Source organism: Chenopodium album, chromosome 2 (assembly GCF_948465745.1).
Source record: "Chenopodium album chromosome 2, dcCheAlbu1.1, whole genome shotgun sequence".
Taxonomy (NCBI): domain Eukaryota; kingdom Viridiplantae; phylum Streptophyta; class Magnoliopsida; order Caryophyllales; family Amaranthaceae; genus Chenopodium; species Chenopodium album.
The window spans coordinates 2,302,669-2,326,625 of record NC_137835.1 but is presented as its reverse complement, the minus strand read 5'-3'; the positions used below and the strand labels follow the sequence as shown (position 1 = coordinate 2,326,625).

The 23,957-nt window shown below is 31.5% G+C and overlaps 1 protein-coding gene across 2 annotated transcripts; it reads right to left on the bottom strand.

Annotated features, from left to right (window-relative positions):
• Nucleotides 1-13,924: 13,924 nt before the first annotated feature.
• Nucleotides 13,925-19,989, bottom strand: LOC145579274 (putative trehalase). 2 transcript variants are annotated; one of them, XM_081636530.1, is made up of 11 exons: nt 19,193-19,989; nt 18,025-18,144; nt 17,013-17,128; nt 16,806-16,906; nt 16,610-16,719; nt 16,020-16,092; nt 15,781-15,936; nt 15,604-15,691; nt 15,020-15,104; nt 14,711-14,924; nt 13,925-14,321 (listed from the first exon to the last, which is right to left on the bottom strand). In XM_081636530.1, exons 1-11 carry the CDS (start codon nt 19,792-19,794, stop codon nt 14,238-14,240), a joined length of 1,749 nt encoding a protein of 582 aa, XP_081492656.1. In that variant the 5' UTR covers nt 19,795-19,989; the 3' UTR covers nt 13,925-14,237. The 2 variants fall into 2 exon arrangements, with proteins under 2 accessions (XP_081492656.1, XP_081492647.1); XM_081636521.1 differs by having other exon boundaries at nt 15,020-15,116; nt 19,193-19,988.
• Nucleotides 19,990-23,957: the final 3,968 nt, after the last annotated feature.

The window sequence follows — 23,957 nt, the reverse complement described above, 5'->3', positions numbered from 1 at the left end:
CAAATAAAAAGAAAACACATAAAATTTGTTATTAAAAATATAAAAACCTAGACTAATGTGTAGAATTAAAAAATAAACAAAGCTAATATGCTGATATTGTTAAAGCAAACAAAAAAAAATAAGAGTTGATATGCTATAAAGGTTTCAATAACATGACTAAAGCTGAAACAACAAACATAAATTGTCATACACTAATCTTTTTATTAGGGAAGTTAAAATAACCTTCTGCATAGATTATTATCATAAAAAACATTACATTTTAGAATATCTCAAATCTTCATTTATTATTACAACTCCATTTCTCAAGCGTTGCAATAACCTATCACTAAAACAACGTCTAAAGAAACACAATCTCAAGCACAATCGGATCATTGCTCTGCAAAAAAACAATTCCGATTTTCCCATATTCTAACTGACCATCTACAATCACTTGCGAAATTCCACCCATTAACCTACTATGAATGTTTCCATTCAATCGGGAACAAATTTCGACAACAGAATCCCATCTTCTATTTCCAAATCGCATTTGAATTACAGTCCGCATATTGACATGATGAAACACTTGATTACCAAAGGCTACTGGAATTTCCTGCGAATGAACACATAAAATGCATTAGATACAATAAGATCACTTATTTGAAATTTTATATTCATAACTTAAATAAATAGAAAAAGACACTAACCAAAGTATCTTCTTCATAGCATGTTGGTGTAATTACCCAAGGGAACCATGGCTGATTCCCAATTCCTAGGGCAACAAGAAAATCATCACTAGAAGAACCATTTCCACCACTTGACATAGACCTATGTAGAGGTTCTAGAGAACCAAACCTTTCCACCATTGACGATGAAAAAATTCTTACATAAAATCTCCTATTCCCACCATAATATACAATAACAATTTCACCTTCACAAATATGATTATCATTGACAAACCCTTCCCAACCAAAGTCTAATAGCATAAATTGCCTACTATCCTCTGTCACTTTCAGCAACTGAACAATCCATACACGACTATTGCTGCCACGAATGACTTCCACTGGACTGGATACACCAGATAACATAGATGTCCAACTCTCCGGTAACTCCTACAAAATAAATTAAAAATTGTATTGAAATCTAATTCCAAAAAATAAAAACACAAGCAAAAAACAAAATTAGAATAAATAAACATCCAAGAACAAGAAACAAAAAAAAATTAAACAAATCGTTTTTTTCATACCAATTCTTTACGATATTCATCTTTAAAAAACAGCAAATGAGAAGGTAAATTTGTGTATAGACTCATAATTCCTGTAATCAAAAGAATTTATTCAAAATTAGAATGCAAGCATATATATCAAACAAAAAATACAAAATAATCAAGCCTTTCATACACCTTATCATGATCTTTCTTTCAATTACTTGCACATTACAATGGAAGCTGCATATATAGTAAACTGTGTATGAAAAACATCTCATTGACAGTAATTCCAATTAAAGATAATATTGATAAATATTGACCACATTTATAACGGCTTATTAACTATATATTAAACACATGTATAACTTCATCAAGAATAAGATCTTCATATTGACTATAAATTGAATGCATTGAAAATAGATAATAGAAAACTTGACTATTCATCTAATATATATGAAAATTTGTCAGTCAATTTCAAACTTACATACCTATTAATTAAATCACAAATACAATAACTCCTTTGGAATTTATCAAGGTACAGCCTGATAAATAAAAACAAGATAAATATTCAAATTAAAATATTAATGTTACTGCTCTGTATAATGCCAAGTAATAAAATTCAGCCACTACAAAACAAGAGCAGCAGCATCAGCAACATTTAAAACGTTCCAGCATATGAATAAAGCAAACAAATTTAGCAGTAAATGTATATAAACCGAACAGTTATTAGTATTCAATAGCTATAAACTAAGCTTAAATCCTCATAAAATAATAAAAGACATTATCAAATAACAGATAATGCATCACATAGTAATTACAATTACTAAAAGATAAAGAGTACATTGTACATTATATAAGTACAATAGATAAAAACTGTAGCCATGTGAATCAAAATATGAGAAGACACTCTTCATGGACTGCAAATACTTCAGCTTTGCAGTATGAAATCAAATCACTGTACAAAAACTTATAAGAGATATACACAATCTAAAATCAATCCACACACATGTATCTTCTCAAATAAATCATACAATAATACACCATCTAGCATTGCTATTATATTTGACAATTGTTTAGAAGTTCATTCAGATGATCACCCAACTAAGGATTAAAAACACAGCCTTCAATCCTAGCCAGAGTAGTTGCTTAGATGAGTCTCAGTCATTATCTGACATAGTATGAACATTAGTGAAGCTAATGATGCTCTTTAAATTAGTACAGTCTGAAAGTTAATAAAGCTTTAGAGTCACAATATGAAATGTTAAAGTTTAAAGCAGCAACTTGGATTATCAAAATGGCATCAGTTAGATTTAAAGTTAGAAAAAGTCTTTCAATATTATACAAGACAAAGGAATAATAACACTTTAACCAAAATTGGGATAAATATATAAAAACTCAAATCAGAAATCAATGGCAATATAATTTATGCTCGATAAGCAGAAATCAATGGCTTCCATATTCAGATTAAATCCAATTCTGCCAAGTTCCTGTAAGAACTATTCAGTAATCAACATTTCAGAACTCATACCTTAATTTTATAAAATCCAAAATATATCTATGATCGTAACATTTATGAATTAAATCATCATCAAGTTGGAAAAATAAGCAAAATTCATGTAACATTAGTGAAGCTAATCGTTGTCTTCTTATTTATCAATTATCCTTTGAAGTCTTATTTATTATTATCTTACACCCAATTTAAATGAACTTTTAAAACCCTTAGTATAGTTAACTCTTAAAAACAATTCACAACATTTGAACATCCCACCAAAATATACAACATAGCTAACTGGAATGGCAATATAATTTGTTATAGATAAGACTCAACATTGCAGAATCTGTTGACAACAAAGCTGCATCATTAATTCCAAATTGTGAAGAAGCATGCATGTTCATATTGCAGCAAAATAAACAAGCTTGCATGACACTTATTCAGAGATGACAGCAATTGTAATTTATCATGCACCATTCATTTACAGCTGTAGCCATGTGATGCTTAAAGTGAATGCATTGTGAAGTATCTCTGTGAAACAGAAGCACTATGCAAGGTATTATCAAGATAAGGGTGATGCTTAAAGCTACAATTTTTCAAAGAGAATAGCCGTAGTACTTTTAAGCCATTGAACTTTTAAACTTGCTCAATTTAATTTGAACAAATTATCAATTCATTTGCTTGTTAAAGTAAAGCTAAATTACTTATGCTAAACAAGAGTATACTTTTGGTAATGCTGGTAAAGTAATCATATCGATCGTTCTTTATGTTGAACTTTATATAGTTACTACAAGTTACATAATCTCGAAAGGAGATAATCTAAACAAGGTATTCCCGGAATTTTCAGTTGGAGTATTTGGAATCCCAATCGAAGGCAAATCATGCTTCATAGTAATCATTCCTCTAATTCTACTCCCAACTATTTTGTTGGATAATCTAAGCATTTTGGCTTACATTTCTGCGGTTTATAATTAAAAATCTATTTAAAGTGATATAATGAACAGACCAATCACATAGATTATAACTGTCAAGCGAACTTCATATCATGGTGGTTCTCCAAATGCTTAAGATTCTCTATGTAACTTGTAAGTATGTAATTTCTTTAGTAATTGTTACATTATTGTATTAAGATGGTGTTCTTTTACAACAATATCATGATGCTTAGCAATTTGATATTGGTGGGCCGTTCTTACATGCATGCAATCAAATAAAAAGCAATAATGAAAGCACTACAAAACAAAGTGCTCACCTAAAAAAAAAAAAAAAAAGGAGCATTTTCTTACTATAAATAGGACTTAACATGAATATGAGCAAACACAAAATACTTCATTCCAATGCATTGCAAACCAAATAGAAACCTAAAATTATCTACAAAAAGAAAAACACAAATTCCTTATCATCCTAGCTTAAAAAAATGTCTCAAACAATAACTACCGAAATATATCGACTTCCCCTTCCTATTATAAACCAAAAAACAATTTCGGCTTACATAAAAATACCGTTACATCTACACATAAAAACACAATCAGCAGCAAAGTTCGTGGTAAAACAGGGAATCAGCACCAAAGTTGGTGGTAACGTATTCCCTTAAAATGCACTTTAATATAATTATGTTACTGGTGGTTAAATTCACTGCAGAAGTAACATATTAATATTAAAGTGTATAAATAAATCCCAAGTTATGCATTAAAGAAAATGGAGTAGGTGTTTATGTGAAAGAAATGGAATTAATTTCCATCAGATGAATCCAACTCCAACAAATAAACTTGGGAGAAGTGTGCGAATATGAGAAAATCTATAATTTTAGATATTTTTCATATTATGTACACGTATATATATCAGTTTAAGTGAGTTGTCACTAAATAAAATCACTAAAAAATGGACAACTAAACACCTAAACAGAATCCAAATTGGCCGGTAAAGCCAATGGTGTTGGTGTCTACATGAAAGAGATGGAGGAAAACTCCATAATAGAAGATCAACACCAACCGACCAACTTCAATTTGGAAAAATTTACACGTTAGATGGCTAATAGCGAAAAAAGTTTTACATATCATTAGAAAAAATTGTATCTTAAAGTATATAGTGTAAAGTCACGATATTACCATGTAATATAATTACTATTACTTATTAAATGTAATATAATATACTTTTAAATTATTTTTTAATATTGTTGAAAATCATAATATAACAAGATCAGTTTTCTATCTTTTTTCAAAATTCATGGAACATTTGTTCTTATTTATTATTGTTGGTAATACTTAAATTTCCATTACACTTCTTAAAATGTCTAATACACTGCAGTTAGCTATGGTATGCTTCATCTTTACTATAATTTTCGGCATTTTTATTCTTTTTTATTAATTGGTTAAATTTCTGAATTTTATCTTTGCTTGTTTTATTTATTGCTTATTTGTGACATAGGCGAAATTGTATGCATATTAGATAATCATCAATAATGCTATTTGTTTAGTACTAATAGTATCGTGCACACAAACATTGCTCATGGACTAAACTCCACCATTCCTTACTTAAGTCAAGCTGTCAAACTTTCAGATTAAATTGATGTTCTTATTATACTTTACTTGAGTAGTTGTAACTCAAAACCAACTCATTATTATTAGCTTCACAAATATACGGATGATAATGCTTGTACACCACTAGATTGCAAACATGCCAGTTTTGCATTGATTTTTGTAAGGCAAACAACCAATGGAATATGATCATATCAATCCCGTTAAACTCCAACTAATCTAAATTTCAACTTAGGAGAGAACACTCATTTTGATACTATTATGCATTAACGTTGCTAAAACTCGATAGCTCTATATAGCATCTATTGAATCATTACAACAATAAAGCTAATGTCGATACTGATTACGTGAATAGACTATTTACTCAAACCTCTATCCTAATAGTAAAAACTAATACAACTATATTACTTAAATTAGCGAATAATACACATCCACTGTGTAATGTGGACCATTAAGATTTGTGAACTATTGTAAGAAATAACAAGAATAGGGTTTTATAAATAATTGATGAATCGTGGAACTCTAGGGATTAACTAATATTCAATGATATGGAACTAAAGTATGATAGACATCATTAATACTAAATTATATCCAATTACTTAAAAAGAGATGCTTTTATTTATTATATATATATAAGTAAAAAATTAAAAAAAAGGATGCTTGTATTATTTATACATAAGACCAACTTGAAGCTTTGTAAATATCGACGTAATCATACTCACTACCTCTTTCGTAAAAACCGTATTCATATTTAGAGTCGGGAAAAATAGAGTATAAAAAAGTACAAAATATGTATAAAGTTTTTATAACTTTTATTATTTCCACTAGAAATGCATACTAATTAACAAATACAACAAACGAAACTCTAATACAATATTAGCAAAATGATGATTCTGCTCCATCTATATGATGATAATTTGAGTTAATTAATCTAAGAAAACAACACCCACCAACAATCAAATTACGGCGAATTACATTAAAGGATTAACAGCAGTTAATTAGACAATAATCACCAAAGCAAAATCACCGTTGGGGGACCGCGCGCGTTGCGCGCGGGCCAACAACTAGTCACATATAAGTAGCACACATGCATTGATTCAACTAATAGCGTAGGCTAGTAATTACTCAATCATGGTTAGATAAAAACTCAACCATCATATTCAAAAAAAAAAAAAAAAAAAAATTCTCCACCTCAAAAAGATGTGTATTTTTTTGGTTCTTTTGAGGAATGTATTCATATCCTTCGCTTTTCTTTTCTTTTCTTTATATCTACGTAATATAATACACAAATTGGTGGTGGGAAACAATTGCAAAAATGTACAAGGATGGATGAGGATCCTCACAATATCAGAATCGAAAACATCTGTCAAGCATATTTACTAAAAAAATATCATCAAAATTAAAAAGCCCTACATCAACATCATCCCCTTCAATCTAGTTTAAATAATTATCAAAATATTTTATATAATAATTATAATATAATGTTTAATTTAGTAATGGCATCCATATCCACTTGGCCACAAAAAGCATGGTTAAGGCCATGAAATTGCAAAGTCGTCCCACCTTATCTTTCACGTGCCCTATTCACCTTTTTATTCCCTTAAAATCACTTTTTAGTGTTCTTTTTATAGAGTTATGCGATTCACAAATTCATGTCTAAGCTACCATTTCACACATGTCCTACATACAAATACAATCATTATTTGAGGGATGAAGTTGAGTTAGATTAAGTTCCTTATAGATTTGTGCATGGACTTAGGTTTAGTTTAATCATGCAATATCTGGTGCATAAAGGTAAATTGTAATGAAACATATGTATGTTGAGTTGAAGCAACACCTCAATCGCGCATAATTATTCATTGTGTAATATAACTACGCATTCATTACCTTGTTGTATACGATTTTAAATTACATCCCTTATCAATTACCTCGATCAGCTTGTACGAGAACTGGTTGAATGAATTGTATTATTAAGACTAATCATCAGATAAAGTAGACATGACCTTTGTTTAACCACGAGTAAACAACAAATTAGCATTATACCTAAGTTACGATTATTCAAACTCAAAATGAATATTCAATGCCATCTAAAACCCATTGGAAAAGAAATTAGTCATCCTTTAAGTGGGTCAACTAAACATGAATCCAAAGAAGAAGAATCTTCTTTATTTTAATTCTTTAATTTTTAAATTAAATTTAAATATATTTTGAGGGGAAAAGAATCTTCTTATAATTATCTTAAAATATAATCCAAATGATAAAACTGGCAAACTCCCCTAAAAACAAAGGACACACACATGCAATGCAGAGGAAGTTGTGATCATTCAATGACAAAAAAATAAAATTTTAAAAACATAAAAAGTTATTAATTAAGAAAAAAAAAACGTTATTGGTAATCAGCAGCTTTGGAGAATATTCAAGCAATAAGTGAGGTCCATTATAATTTATGCGCGTTACAAGTCTGATTTCTGTTGCCATGAAGCTGTGCAACCTACTGATCGATCGATTTCTTAATGAATCCAACAATAATTCAATTTCATTATTTCTTTTGCCATTTCGATCAATACAACCTAGCTTACTCGTTCACACCACATGCATTTTGATTATTATTTCTGTTCTTCTAACTAATCATTTGAATTTTTAATCTTGATCTATACTATACTTCTACTTCTTTGATTGGCTTTAACGTTCTCTTGATCTGCAAAGTCGACAAAGCTGTATTGCAAATTATATATGTTCGAAAATAATAGCTGCATATATATACAATTTTACCTCAAGGACCAACCTTATTTAATGATCCGATCATATATTTCCTTACTTCCGTTCAAAAAAAAAAAAATATATATATATATATATATATATATATATATATATATATATATATATATATATATATATATATATATATATATATATATATATATATCTCCTTACTTTACAAGAATTTGATTTATACATGTAACAGTCAAATTTGACTTTCCTAGAACCTCTTAACGTATACATGTATGATGTATCGTTCATCTTATATATAATTATAACATATTTGGTTATTAGAAATTGTTAGAAATTTCAATTGGCAATATAAAGTTATATACCCTACAACTTGATAATTTACTATTTTTCAAATTAAATTTTCGTAGTTAATAATGTTTTGGTAGTTAATAAAATCTGAATGGGCCTCCCTTCGAAGATACACCTACCTTAGTATATCAATTAATCAATTATCCAACAAATTGTCTAGGGGTTTAATTTTAAGTACATATGAAGTCCACCTAATCTAACTTTAGGTTTTTAATAACATCTCCACATCAAAATATTACTGTAGCTTTGGCGCATGCTGATTGCTACATGCACATATTGTGTACATTATTTCAATGGTATATAATAAACTAGATGTTTTTGTTAACCTACTATATACATTTTGATTATACTATGTATTTATAATAGTAATTAATTTGGTCAATTTTGTAAAGGAAGGAATCATTTAATGGTCCCAATCTATGCTTGAGATTCTTTAGCATCTTTGAAGTTTGTTTCTTGGTGCTCATACTTTTCCACTTATATCTTAATTCAAAGTTTAGTTTTAGCATGAAAAACAAGATACTATACATAGCTTAATGATTTGTAACTTTCTTCTAAGGGGGTTGATTCTCTTGGGCCCTCTATCTCCTCAATATGAGGGATGCTTTTACAGTTTTACCATTGCATACTAATTAAGATTCACAACACTAAGCTTTTAATGATATTGAAAACAAGTGAAGGAAGTTCATAGAGTGAGAGTAATCATTTAAAAGGATAGTCGATTTAAGGTGCTTCAGAGTATCATCTGTATATGATGCTCCATATGAATATGCACTTTATTTGAAATGAACATAACTCTTTTTGACAATTAACATACTTGTAAAAATCACATTATTATTTATCACAAAATTTTTAATTTATAACAATACTATACGCCTACATGGTATAGTCCAAAGTCAATTATATGCATTTTGAAAAGGAATTAATCATCTTAACAAAAGGAGTGAAAATCATACGGAGCACAAGTGTGACATCTCTAGAGTAGTACGTACGTAGTAAGGCTGGTAACATTTTAATTAGTGGCAGGGGAATGTTGTATTTGTGGTGGTGACTTTGTCGTAATTAACGATATTTAAATAAGTGTGCAAATGGCACTTATTTTTCGTGGATATATTATAAAATAAAATCAATTGTTAGACTAAAACAAAAAAGAATTGTGCAAGAAGATTTGAGCAGGTGTACATATGGTGATTTCCTGATCTCAGGCCTTGGTTGTATCCTCATGAAGCAACAAATAAGTCATGCTATTATTTCTATTTTCAAAATTAAGCTATATTAATAAACCAATAAGATCTTGTAAATTGACCCACCAAAACCCACTAATGTAAAATTAAAAATTTTATATGTAGTAATTAACATGCAACTTAAAACGTACACAATTTTATAGTTTTTGTGGTGAATCTTGTTGATGTCATAAGATCACCAAATTAAAAGTTGGTGTATTGTGATGGGATTAGCTGATCTCCAAATCTTTCCACCTTTAGAATTTGTTTAGAAAATTAGAAGAAGCAAATTTGTCACACTATTCTTCGATTATATTCCTACATGCATAAGGCCCCCATTTGGCTTTATATTCGTAGTCCTACTTCTTTCACTAATTAATTACGTAGTATTAAATAAAGAAGATATGATGATAGAGATGTAAATCAACCCATAAATCATAATTTAAAAAAAAAAAAAAATCACAAACAAGCTTAGTTAAGTCTCCTTTGTTATGTAATTATATGGTAGAATTAACATCTTAATTAATTACATTTGAAAATAATAAACAGTTAAACACTTATCGGAAAGTCGGAAACATACGTGTGAGCCCTATAGGCTAGATGTATGGATGCGATATAGACATCCTTGTGACCACCTTCTTCTCACACTGATATCGTGTTAAAGAAAATTAACGCTTATGATCAGAATCCTATGATTGGTTATATACTCTAGGAAGGATTCTTATCACTTGTTAGTTGTTACAACTAGGAATACACGCCTACATTTGAAATTCATACATAAGTTTTAAGATGGATATGATGACCATCATTCTTGACTCATCCATGTTCGTTACCAAATTCATCCATATAATTTGTATAATATTTTTTATATAGTGCAATATTTTTAATAAATGTTTGATTTAGTACTCCCTTAGTCTTATCTATATTGTTGTTTAATCAATCCTCATGCGATATTGATAGTTGATACATCCTTCTCTAGTTCAGTGGATTGGTTGTAAACTTGTACTGTTGTACTGCTTGAATTGGGCACGTCCAGTGATTGACTTAGAAGTGAACAAAGCTTCCTCGAGTTAAGGTTTAGATTTATCCGAAATTTGCTCATCAAGGTACAATCAGTTCGTTTGTGAAGAGCTTGTGAATAAACTCGATCTAAAGCTTATTCAACAAGTAAATAAGCAAACGCAAACAATTTTTTTTGAATGTGATAGATAAAAGATTTAATTCATTTAGATTCATCTAGTTGATGTTTGTGAACAACTAGACCATATCATGGTTTAATTACTATAGTATAACGCATTTCTTGTAACATATGTTAACTTTTACAATTTACACGGTTTTAATATTAGTTGTTCAATATCGGCAAATACAATTTTATGTGCCATATAAACAAATTTTTGTTAATATGTGGCATTTGTGTAAATATATTGAAAAAACGTGGTCATTTATTCAGTACTTTTGGCGAGCTGTCCAATTATTGTTTGCAATTTGCATTTACGGTTTGGTGAGGAAATTACACATGTACCCCTCCACTAGTCCTTGAAAAAACGATTACCCCCAGATATCTGGGGAATTAACTGGGCACAGCTCGTTCAATATTCAAGTTGTATACACTTAATATTATTCTAATGTATGAAAACACAATTACTAGTCCAACTCTCAATTTTACTAGTGATATAACTTCAATCAAAACCTGTATCAAGAATTCAGGATCCAGTTAAAACTCTGCAAGTTTTTTTATAAATGAAGAAAGCTTGAACAAAGAAATCAAGCGCTCGGGTAAAACTCGGATCATTTCGAGTTTTAAAAAAATAAACAAGCATAAAACATTCAGACTTGTTTACCAGCCATGCTTACAAAACACCCACCAAAACCCACTAATCTAATTAATTTTAAGTATAAAACTGTTGAGCAATTCTGAAATATTGGTAAAATGATGTAGTCTTTGTCATAAAATCACCTATTCCACTTGGGATTGGCTGATATGCAAATCCGGAAACTTTAATAATATGATTTTGAAGTTGACATGAAATTATACTTAATTAAACCAACCAAAGAGATTAATTCCACTAAGCTTGGAGCATTATTGTACAGTTATAAGGGCTCCTGTTGGAAGAAAACAGAAACAGCAGCAACCTGTCTAGATAATTATGCTCACTAATCTGATGTTGACAGATTATATAATTACATTGATGCAAAGAATATACTCCTTGTTAATGTGACAAACTATGAAATGGAGGTTAGTTGATAGCGCTTTAAATTATAATGCTTCTTCTTTTTGGTAACATATAATTGGTGTATTAGTGCACATATGGTCCAGTAAGTTCTTCCCAGAATTTCCTCATATCAACTGACGTAACAAAAGTGATTATCAGATTTGTTTAAGGTAGTAGGAATGCAGGATTAGCATAAATATACTTTATTCGATGTAATATACGAGTTTTTTAAGCCTTTTGTTGTCATGCAATAATCAAGGAAGACAAAAAATTAATGTTATACAAGTACCTAGAGAAGCTACAGACCTACAGTAGCATGGGTTAGCATATCTGATAGCTGAGGAAGTAGATGATCCATGGTAATTTGTCCCTGCATATTGATCAGAAAGACAGAAGCACTTCGAGCAACTAAGGTTAAGCAAAGGAAATGACCTTAAGTGCACAGACAGATCATGTAAAATTAATTGTCTTGTTAAAATCTTGGTTAGACTAATTCTTTCTGATAAGAGATTCAAGTAGTTTGGGTGTATGTACGCAGTAGCTCTGTTCCAGTACGTAGTTGCTGGTGTTGTTTCTACCATATTTAGCCAACACTCGAGACCTATGCTCAGCGTTAACAGCAACCAGCAGTCCGGCATATTTTGTATACAATAGGTAGATATATTTGTACTAAAGCATTAAGTCATTTCAAAGGCTTAAAATGCATACATGAAAATTCTTGGGCTGATTTTACCACTTCATACATAAACGATATAGTTATTGACACACAGAAAAGTCCTATACTAAACTCTATCAGCAACCAGTAATGATTTTATTTCCTACAATATACTATAAGATTCTGAAATAATGATATTAGAGGGATCTTTATCTATTGTTTGCCTTAAGCCAATATAATGTCATGATCCATACTCGGGTATTTTGCCCTGTCATGGTGCCAACAGAAACAATCTGAATTCAAAGGTAGCAGCTCTTAAAACATTGATCTAAGTTTAGTAGACAAAGAGAACAGCTCCCGTCGATTAAAAAAAAGAAGACGATGAAGAAGACAGAAGCTCCTCTGAGCTAGGAGACTATTTTAAGCTGTTAAGTTAAAAAAAACCAGAAATTGATGCGCACTGTCTGGACAAAACACAGTCACATACCATTTAATGTTGACAGAAAAATATAGCGTACTCAATGACGTTGGTTAGGAAGAAGACAAGGAATTAAAGTATATATAAACTTGCATTTTTGATGATTTTAAGGTTCATTATATGGCTTAATTGCTTCTCCACTTTGGTTGCATCTGCAAAGGTGTTGCAGCATATACTGACATATTCTTCCCACAATTTCCTCAACTGACGTAACACCTAACAAAGTATTGCAAGGTCTCATAAATCAGGCATGTTTATAACTGCAGGAATGCATAAAGCACGATGGCCACGAGTATTTATCATTAAAAGGACAAGAGTGTTAGCTAGAGACCTAGATCGAGTTGTAATACTGCAGCAGAAATATGCGCACCTAGCGGCTGGAGCATTAGATGATCTACGACTTGTTAGTTGTTATAAAGGATGCGATAAAAAGATTATAAATATCATGTATTGACACCCAATTAGAAGTTTCACCAGCCATTCGATAGCTACCAACATCCATAGATAACAGAGAAAGATCTTAATTGGCGTGACTGTGTGAGGGAGCATCAGCATGCAGATTGGTCTGCAAGAGTGCAAGACCCTTCTCATAGTCATTCAAAGCGCTAGATGAAAAAACTAAACCTACCAATTCAGGGTATTTCATGGAAGAGAAATTCTGACTTTCTGGTGCTGAATGATAGCAGATGGTGTTTCTATACCACATACTGGCAGAGTGGCAGATATACATGTCAGATAAGGATTGATGGCCGAGCAGGAACAAAAACTTTTAACATATGCGTAAATGGCATTAAACAAATATTCAAAGGGGGTGGAATGCTAGAAAAAAAGAGCCATTAAATAAAGTGGAAAGTATATCATATATGTGACCAACAAAAGCTTACAAGAATGAAGTTCATTGTTACTCGTCTAATAGCCACAGCAGACATATTAGTTCATGCTAACATGAGCTGAAACAGTTGGATTACGAAACAATAAAGAAAAAAACCAGTGAAACTCAGCATCAATAAACTACTTCCAGACCAGAGTAAACAGCAGTTAAAATGAAGACAATGAAAAAGAACATTCACGAAAATCAGTTGATATATTATTTCATCAGTAGTTTGCTTCCAATTAAACACATACACAATGTTGTCATAGGTGTGACCGTGTGACACAATCTCAGTTGAACAAAATACAATCATTAATATTATGAAAGACCTGAATGATGGGAAACAGGTCGGTCAATTATCCAATCAATATATTGTGAAGCTTAATCTTTACCTGACAAGGAAAATCAAAAGCGTTATTTCAATTACTATATAATCTCTTAAATCCGTGGTGCCATCGTCTTTGATTGTTGCTAAAGCAGAAGCAACTTAAATTCTTCAGCTCCCAGTTAACAATCAAGTTTTCTATCTTGAGGCCATCCAAATTCTTCTAATAAAGCCAATACGACTCCATTTGTCCAGCCAAATCCAGTCTGCAAGTAAAATTAATATATATTAGTGTGAAACCAATAAATTGCTCTATAATCTGCTCTTTTTTTTCATTCCAAAAAATTTAAGAAAATTTCATCAAAAATTGTAATATCAGTTTCCAGTAGCGAATCTATCATTTTATATAAGTGGGTTCAAATTAAGTTAAAATTAAATACATTGTATATATTATTGACAGATATAATTATGTATATTAATAAATTAATCAAATTTTACATCACTTTCCTCATAGTATATAATTATGTGTTAAATAACCTATTATAATAGGGTCAATTGAACCTATTACATTAAACATATACTGTCTTGGTTGTTGCCTAATATTGTCTTTACATGATATTATTAATGAGTTACAAATTCTTATATAAACATATACCTGTGGTATGTATTCACCACCGCCTCCAATGTCTCCGCATTTATCTACATCATATTTTTCATGCATTTCCCCAGTTGTCTTGTAGCTTGCATAGTTGGTCTTAATCCACTTGATTGCTATATCTTCTGCCATCAAATACGCTTCCTTGGAGCCAGACTTTGCAAGAGCTTCAATAATGATATGTTGCATAGGAGCCCATCCATTAGGATAATCCCTAGTTATGCAATCTCTATAAAATCAGTATATTTCTTAAACATGCAAACATTTCCATAGAAATGAGAGTATGAAGGAGGGTGAGAGGCAAATAACCATTGTTGTCCAGAATTTGTCAAAGAAGTGGCAATTCCATAAGGACGAACCAAGCCTGAACTTGCAAGACTTTTCATAACCTTTTCTGCCAAGAAAGCTTGAAAATACAAATGTTATTTAAATTATATTATTGAAATTGTAATTCATTCATCAAATATAACACTACTATAAGTTGACTGAAAAGATGTAATTCCATGATTAGATATTGCAGCTCGTATCCTTTTTTTTTCAAAGGCATTCAATAGCACCTTGATTAAACCAAAAGATTTATCTTTTTTTTTTTTTTTTTTTTTTTTTTTTTGTGAGAAACCCTAAGGATATATTAATAAAAACAGTCTGACCATTACAGAGTATCAGATGTTACGAACAGCAATAACGGCAATACAAAACAGCATCACATTATTTTCTTAGGTGATCTTAATTCCGTAACATAAATAAAAAATGCATGGTGCATCACTCAGCAGAGTTTGGCTCATGTAAAAAACTAATTTTCACGTCTTTTTTGCTTATAGCAAAGATACACCCAAGTAAAGTGGCCAGAACAAGCAAAAGTTATACAAGTAACATGGAGCAAAATTAAATACCTGAATCAAACGGCTTGATCCATAAGGGAATAAAGTTTGAAGCAAATAAATGCTGATTCTGGTGAGAAGCTTCCCATGTTTGATCATCCTGTAAGTGTAACAAAAAAGTTAACAGGTTACAAGACTGATAGTAATTGTGACCAGAGGATGAAACTTAGATTTACAAGCACATATCACCTTGCAAGTGATCCAGCAGTCAAGCCATTGGCTCATTTTTTCATTCCAGAAGATAGAGTTGAACGCTTTCTCTCTTGATTGAGAAGCTTCGAGAAATTGTGCAGCTATGTTGTTTTGTCCAGTGACTTTTGCAAAGTATGCTATATCAAGCTCCATCTGAGGCCAAAAAGTAAAGTAAAATTTTTCATTCCATGAGATGAACCACCAAATGATTCTCAAGATATGGGCTTATTACATACCTTGAGTATGTATGCATTCAAATCAACAGGCAGTATCGTGGTTGTGGTCAGTGTTGTTAGATCAGAAGAATTCCTGCAAAATAAAATAATTTCTTCATGCACCCACATGACAAAAAAAAAATGCACTTGTAAATCAAAAAAGAACATGAACTCCAGAAAGCAGATTATGCTTTGATACTTTCCAATATTACAGACCAAAGCAAGTCCATTAGTGATATACACCTTTCTTTTTATGAAAAAAAAAAGGTGTGATTTCACTCAAATACACATTGGAAAAGAGAACACTCTATCTCAGAACTCAAATATGCTTGAACAAAGTGTGATTTCCCCTGAATGCTGCTTATCAGCCATTGCTCTATGACTCCTATCTAATACAAACTCTGGAGGTACAGGGAACAAGAAAACCAGGAGCCATTACTTATATGACATCTAAAAAGGTAGATAAAGTAATCAATTTGAGATTTTGAGCCTTGAATATCCATGAGAAGCTGGATGATTAAGCAGATAATAGATTGATAACCATGGCATATACAACATTGCAAACTGAAGATGATTGTTCTTAAACTTGAACCCAAGCAAGCTAATTTTACCTCATCCACCTTGTACTAAAATCCCATCCAGATTCAGCAGTTGAAGCCACCTCACGATAAAGCTTTTGTTTGTCAGCTGCATCAGACAGTGTTGAAGCAGTTTCCTTGTCCTGCAAAAGCAACAGAGTAATATGTATGTTTGCTGTGCAGCACTGCAGCTCTTACTCTTGGGTTGCAAAGTGAAAAATGAACATACCGTAGTTGAAGATTCTGGCCTTGGTTTATTCCACATGGCATAATATCTACTCAAATTGTGACTGCAACCTTTAGAATCATGAATTGTGACCTTATGTATTCCTATCAAAACAAATTTTGATTTGATGATACAACAGTAAAATCAGTATAAATGAAGTTATCGGAAATGCTGAGGATAAAAGACACAGAAAGGTGCAAAAAATGACACCTGAATTCCAAAATTCGTGTTCTTTGATTAGAGCAGGAAGAGCCTTCTTAATCAAGTTTTTGTCCCCAGTTCTTTGGTAGATCGCATGTATCATCGAACTCAATAGAGGAGGTTGACTGTAGAAAAAAAAAACAACTTTAGATGCTTCACAGTTAATTAGCAGCTGCCTGCATAGCTTGAATTACATATTTGGCTGCCTAAGATTGAAGGTCAACAATTAAGAGTTTAACCAGATGAATCTCTGCACCCATCTCACCTTCTCTAAACTATCATAAACAGTTACTAAAGATCTAGAATCACATTCCCTCCATCCACGAAACTGTCCTCAATATTATTTTGGTTTATCTGATTACAATGTCCAATTTCTTTAGCAAATGCATATTCACATAATCATACACACTTTTTGTATTCCAACTCATATCATTTACAAAAGTTAGCCAGGACAAAATTCTTTGGGTGAATTTCAATAAGCGTGTTATCAGATACTAATGTATAGTCCAATGAAGCCCAAATTTCAATGAGAGTGTTCAAAAATATTCAAGATGCCATGTACAGAGAAAAATCTATTAAGAAAAATTACAATGAGAAACAACAAAAGTCAATATAAGCAAAAAGGCATGAGTTTTGTTCCATTGTAGGCTTGTGTAACTGCTTCCTAATGATGTGGAAGGACAACTTCATCAGATGCTTCAAATCTCAATAAAAGATTATAGCTGCTTAATAATCTCCTCTAGGCAAGTGAAACTTCTTTCAAAATTTGTTACTTCTAAACCTTAAACTATATGTCAACAACTTAATCTCTCACAATTCCATGGAAGTGAAACTCCAATATAATCCTTGGAAATTATGGCAAGTGTGAATTCCTAGTTTCTATACATAACCAAACGACCATAGAGAAAGACACTATCACTCACAGCCACATTAATATTTAATACAACCTCTTAATCGTGATTTCACTAATGTCAGATGCAATAATGATTTAACAGATATATAATGCATAAGTCACAGTCACCTTCGATTTGTGTAATATGCTCTAGCACCATTAAGCACATAGCCATACTTCTCAACAAAATATATGAGGTTAGTCACAATAGCAGTTGCAGTCTTGTGCATGTGACTAGCTAGCAAACCCCTGCACAATGAAGATATAAATACCATAAGAAGTTTTGCCAGCAGCAAATCATTATTGTAAACTAACATGTCAAAATGTCATGCAGACTCTTTTACAGTATAATTCTCTATTTTTCTGATTAGAATTGAGAACTGAAGGACCTCAAGCAGGTTGGTAAAAAAAAGGAGAGATCGGGGGCACATATAATTTAAGTCCTGATAAGTCTACCCTTCAACGATATGGAGAATGAGAGATATAAGGTCTACTACATCCAAACATAACATTCAATATTCTGGTAATTCTTCCACATATTGCTTCTGCCAATTCAGTAATCCAGGTGCAAGATTCAAACAATTAGAATCAGATCAGCCCAGTTGTAGCTGAACAAAATATAGCATAACTACAGACAGACAGCACAACCTATTTTTTTTTATATATATATAATATTATTTTTTGAATTTATTATAGGTAGCTTAACCATGGTACGCTATCTTTAATCATCCTTGTATCAAAACAAAAACAGAAATGACATGATCATTTTCAAGATGACGAAATCATGCTTAATATTCAAAGCTATATGACTTCAAACAAGTGTCCATGATCCAATCTACAAATATATAATTATAATAATAAATCAGTTGTTCAATGCTTCAGCATCAACAATAGCTTTTCAAATTGGTGAAAACTAAGTTAAATCAAAGACTAATGTAGTCAACCTTCTAGCTGTTTTTTAAATCTTGAAAAATAGCATGTAGTACAATTCTTTCAATATAAATGATAAATTAATACATGAAAAATATAAAAGCATTTATCACTTTCAACACCAAACTAAAGGATATTGGTCAGTAAACATCAACATCAAACCACACAACATGTGTCCAAGAACCACTAAACCAACCAAAAACCAAGAAAATATGCAATCCACAATAATTAAATAAATATTCTCAAACATTTCAAAATAATGGTTACACTTTATAGTTATACCATTATTTCGAAACAATTTTGAAATAACGGTTGCACTCGTGGTCATTATTTAGAAACGGAGGGAGTATTGTATCAAGAATCAAACCTGATAACCCAATAGGAATCCCAATAGTAAACCTCCCTAAACCTTGAACCTGGAATAACACAAGGTTCAGGAATAGGAAGCAAAGTATGCAATTCAGGGTGCTTTTTAACATCAGGTGAAGCCTCTCTACTCAAATTCTTCCATAAAGCATGAACTTGCAAAGCCCAAGCTCTAACCTCAGGATTCTTCACTTTTGGTAAAAACCCATTTGGCTCAGCCACAAAATCAGCTGGTTTAACATAAATCAAATCATCCCCTGCACCATTAAAGTAATCTTGTATGAATTTTCGCAATACATCGGATGAAACGGCACCGTTTTGTGTTCTTGGTAGTTTAGCAAAGGCTTGTTGAGTAACAGAAAGATTAGATTTCAATGAGAAATCAATATAGAGCTTTGGATCAAAATTGTTGGGTCCAAATGTATTGAGGGCAATTTCTTGAACTTGTTCTAGGAATGAAATAAGAGGAATTGTTGAGGTTACAGGCCCTGAATCAAGAACACTGCACTTTTTTGTTTGTGGGTGTGACATGATTGGCAAAATTAAGAGAAATAATGAAAATATGATTGTAAAATTGCAATTTATAACACAAATTTTATTCATCTTGAGAGAGAAAATTTGGGATTTTGGGGAGATTGAAAAATTGATTGGATGGTGTAAAACTAATTGAAATTAAAGATGGCATTTTTCAGACCGAAGACTACAAAGCAAGTCAAACAAAGTGGGGATAGAAAATTAAAAGTCAACAAAACAATTGATTAAAACTCTCTCGAGAAACACTTTGAAAATACAAAATTTGAGTTGAGAAGATGATGATGAAGAGAGGTAAATTTAAGGCAAAAAGTTGGATTCTCTATGATGTCCACAATGAGGAATATAGAACAAAAAGCAGCTTTTCGAAATTAAGTCACATGAATTAACGAAAATAATCAAATTTATAGGTATACAATCTCATCCCAATAGGATAACTAAAACTAAAGATAAAATTAAAACCTAATAAATTAATACTCCATCCATTTCATAATGTTAGTCCCGTATGGAATCAGTCACATAAAATAAGAAAATAAATGTATTTGGAATCTAACATTAATGTACAACATATTTCACAATTAGTTTACCATATTTAACTTTTTTTTATTTTTCATTAGGAAAGCACAATCTATGATTGCATAATTTAAGGTAAAAATTTCCTTACTTAGAGTCATGTCATCAATCCACAATCAATTAATTAAAAAAAAAAATCAAGTTATAAATGAAATATATTCAATATGGGTAGATCTTTTTGAAACGCCCAAAATAGTATAGGGGACTAACATTATGAAACGGAGGGAGTAATATTAAACCAATAACATACTGTAAATATCAAATTTGGGGTATATTAATGATAATTTTCCATAAATTTATATACTACTGTAAATAACATATGTACTCGGTTTTTATATATATATATATATAACACTTTTCTATAATGAAAATGTCATATTAGTTGCAAGACTTGTAAAACACTATAAAAGAAATATTTTTATAGTAAAAATTGTACAATTACATTTATTTAATGCACATGCCCCACTTGATTATACTCTTAACAACCTTTTAATCCAATTTTAAGTATATTATATTATGTTAGATCCACTTTTCTTAGATACCATGATAACTGATAAAGTATGTGTTGCAACTTGCAACTATAAACAAACGAGGAAGTAGTTTTTTTTTTTTACTCATAAGAACGGAGGAAGTAGTTTTTTTTTTTTTTTTTTTTGTAACTCATATAGACGGAAAAAGTAGTTTTTTTTTATATTTTATCACTATTTTGAGTCTTAAACATATATGTTTAAGACTTTTCCCATTTTTCTTCTTAAATCTCAAACAAGTCTCAAGTTGAGTCTTGAAATTCCAAGACTTAACTTAAGACTTGAGATTGAGACCCGCCTCTCTTTTATTTTTATTTTTATTTTTTTTTCTCTTTTACACATAATATGTCATATATTTGAGTCTGAGGACTAAAAGTGATAAATTTGTGCAAATTTTAGTAAGTCGAATTTGATGACATCATTTTCAATTAGACCACAAAAAATGATGTCAATTTAAGTCTTAAAAGAAGGCTAAACTTGCTCTAAGTTTTTTTTTTTTTTTTTTTTCAATTTTTTTTATGGCAAAAAGTTGTATTCCTTAGTACAATTAACTAAATTAAAGAATTTCTTTAATGGGGACAAAGGTAGTGCCTTTGTTGTGGAACCTGATACTTGTTCGAAGATTGTTCCTTTTACGCCAATCAAATGTCTAATCAAGCGAAAACACCGCAACATTGTTTTGAATTATACAATTAATTTAATTGCTCCGCATAATTTTATTATCACCCCACCCATAGCATAAAAATTAATTTGCAACATAAAAAATAAGTAATTTTCTTGCACATTTCATATTTTATTATTAAAATTCTTAAATTAAAAAATCTAATATATGTTAAATGGGTGGGTGGATGGTTAGCGGATGAAAAAAGTATCATCCACATCTTCCACTACTTTTACTTTTTACATTTTTTTATTGTCTCAACTATCCCACTACCTTCATATTTTATTATTTTCTCCGATATCTTCTAAAACTCCGCACATGAAAAAATGGAACAACGGACAAGTATTTAAAAACGGAGGGGTATGATATTTTCGATTAATGACATAAGGTAGATGTTACTAAAAATTTAGAAATTATGACTTTGATTTATATAAAAAGTTTAGCATCTTGAAGAGGATAATAACTATGGGGCTTGCCCCTCGTTTCCAATAATAAAAAATAAAAAATAAAAAATAAAAAAAATAAAAAAGGATAATACCTATGAAGGGCATGTTCGGCAAAATATAGCTGTGAAGGTAGCTGTAGCCGTGAAGGTAGTTGTTAGCTGTGTATGTAGCTGTTAGCTGTCAACAAGCTGTTAGCTGTGAGAAAAGATAATTTAGGTATGATTGTTCGGTAAAGTAGTGGTTGACTAGCTGTTACATTTAAGAATCAATATTTTATTTTTAAAACTATACATTAAATTTTCAAAAGATACCTCAAAAGCTACCTCTAACTTCAAAAGCTAATAATCCTAGCTTTTAATAAAAGCTACCTCTACCACTAAAAGCTACTTGAACCATTATTTTGCCAAACACTCACATTTTTTGTTGAGTAGTGATTTGACTTGGTCAAACCACTAAAAACTACCTAAAAGCTACTCAAAAGCTAGCGCCGAACATACCCGAAAGCATAAGGAAAATAAAAGAACTACACCGCTTAAAACGTGCAGGGGTTGGACATCACTGGTTGGTTGACTTCGCGAATACAATAAGGCAGCTTTGCTAAGCTATACCACTCTTTGGCTCTATAAGCTTGAATTTTTTTTTCTGTCTCATAATCATCGTAAATGACGGAATTGTCCATAAATGGTGGTCCTGCAGGCTCCATGAAAGCGCTGTCAACGGACGAAGCATCACCATCACCATCACCATCACCATCACCATCCTCGTCATCATCATTTTCTAGTATTAGTTCTCCATCAGGTTCAAATTCTTTGTCACGATATTCCCATCCCAGATATCCCCTACACTCTTCCTGCAATAAATCCATGTTAACCTCCTGTTGTTGATCAAATGATGAATTGTTTTGATGACTTGGTTGTACAGAAACAAGACTCTCGGTATAGGCAAGAATAGGAGCGTCTAGAATAAGAGGGAGCGATTTCACTTGTTGTAGTGTGACCAAATCATAGCATTTTAGCTCTTTGTCTTTGTCGTTGTGAAACACAATTAGCCTGTTGTTCCGCAGCAGCATTGATGGAGTACACAAGACGAATTCAGGAATTGTGACAGATAGTTGTTTGCTCCAATACCCTGCAGGGCCATACTTTTGTAAAACCCATAAGTCTATGGTCGATGTAGGCTGTAACCAGCCGCTGTCCAAAATATAAACGGCAGGATACATGTTATCAGAGTCAGAGCCACGATCCAAAAACCCATTCGGACAATAAGGCAGACTGGTCTGCAAAAAAACCTCATCAACCATGTCAAAAGAGAGAAGAAATGTGCGACAAAATGATATCCAATGGCACATACGACCTTTAGAGAAAACATGAGAAATCCATACTGTGTTCATTGTTTCGACATGGAGCTCCCTCCAGCAATTAGCAGCAAGGGAGTATATCAGTATCCCCTTCCTAATGTTAACTCCAACTCCAACTCCAACTCCAAGACAGGGTTTAGTACCATAAAAACAAACAACCTTGAAATCATTGGTTTCGGAGTCAAACCTGAAACCAAGATTTTGATGAATAAGAACATCTGCTAAACTGGGCAGCTTAAACACTTGTCGAGTAGCCGGGTTCCAAAACAAAAGCACCGTCTCAGGAGGACCTAATCTGTGGAAATAGACAAAGAAAACGCCATTACAAGGGCCGGAAATATTGATATATTTGATTACGTCGCGATGATCAATACCCAACTTGGGTTGTTTATACGAGAGGACAACAGGTCTAATCTTAAATGCAGTTTCAAATGTGAAATTTATTTAGACTATTTAGAGGCTAAATTTATGTTAATTAGGAAAAGTTTCTTAGCTTTGTCTTCTTTCAGCAATAGTGAAATGATTTCCCGTAAGCTTATCACTAGCTTATCAATGTGAAAGATGTCACTAAAATCAATACTTTGTGTGATTAGTCTTGAGTTTCTTTAAGGGAAATGATAGTAATAAGAAGTATTTTAAGATGATTTATTACTCTCAAGTGTCGAACACTA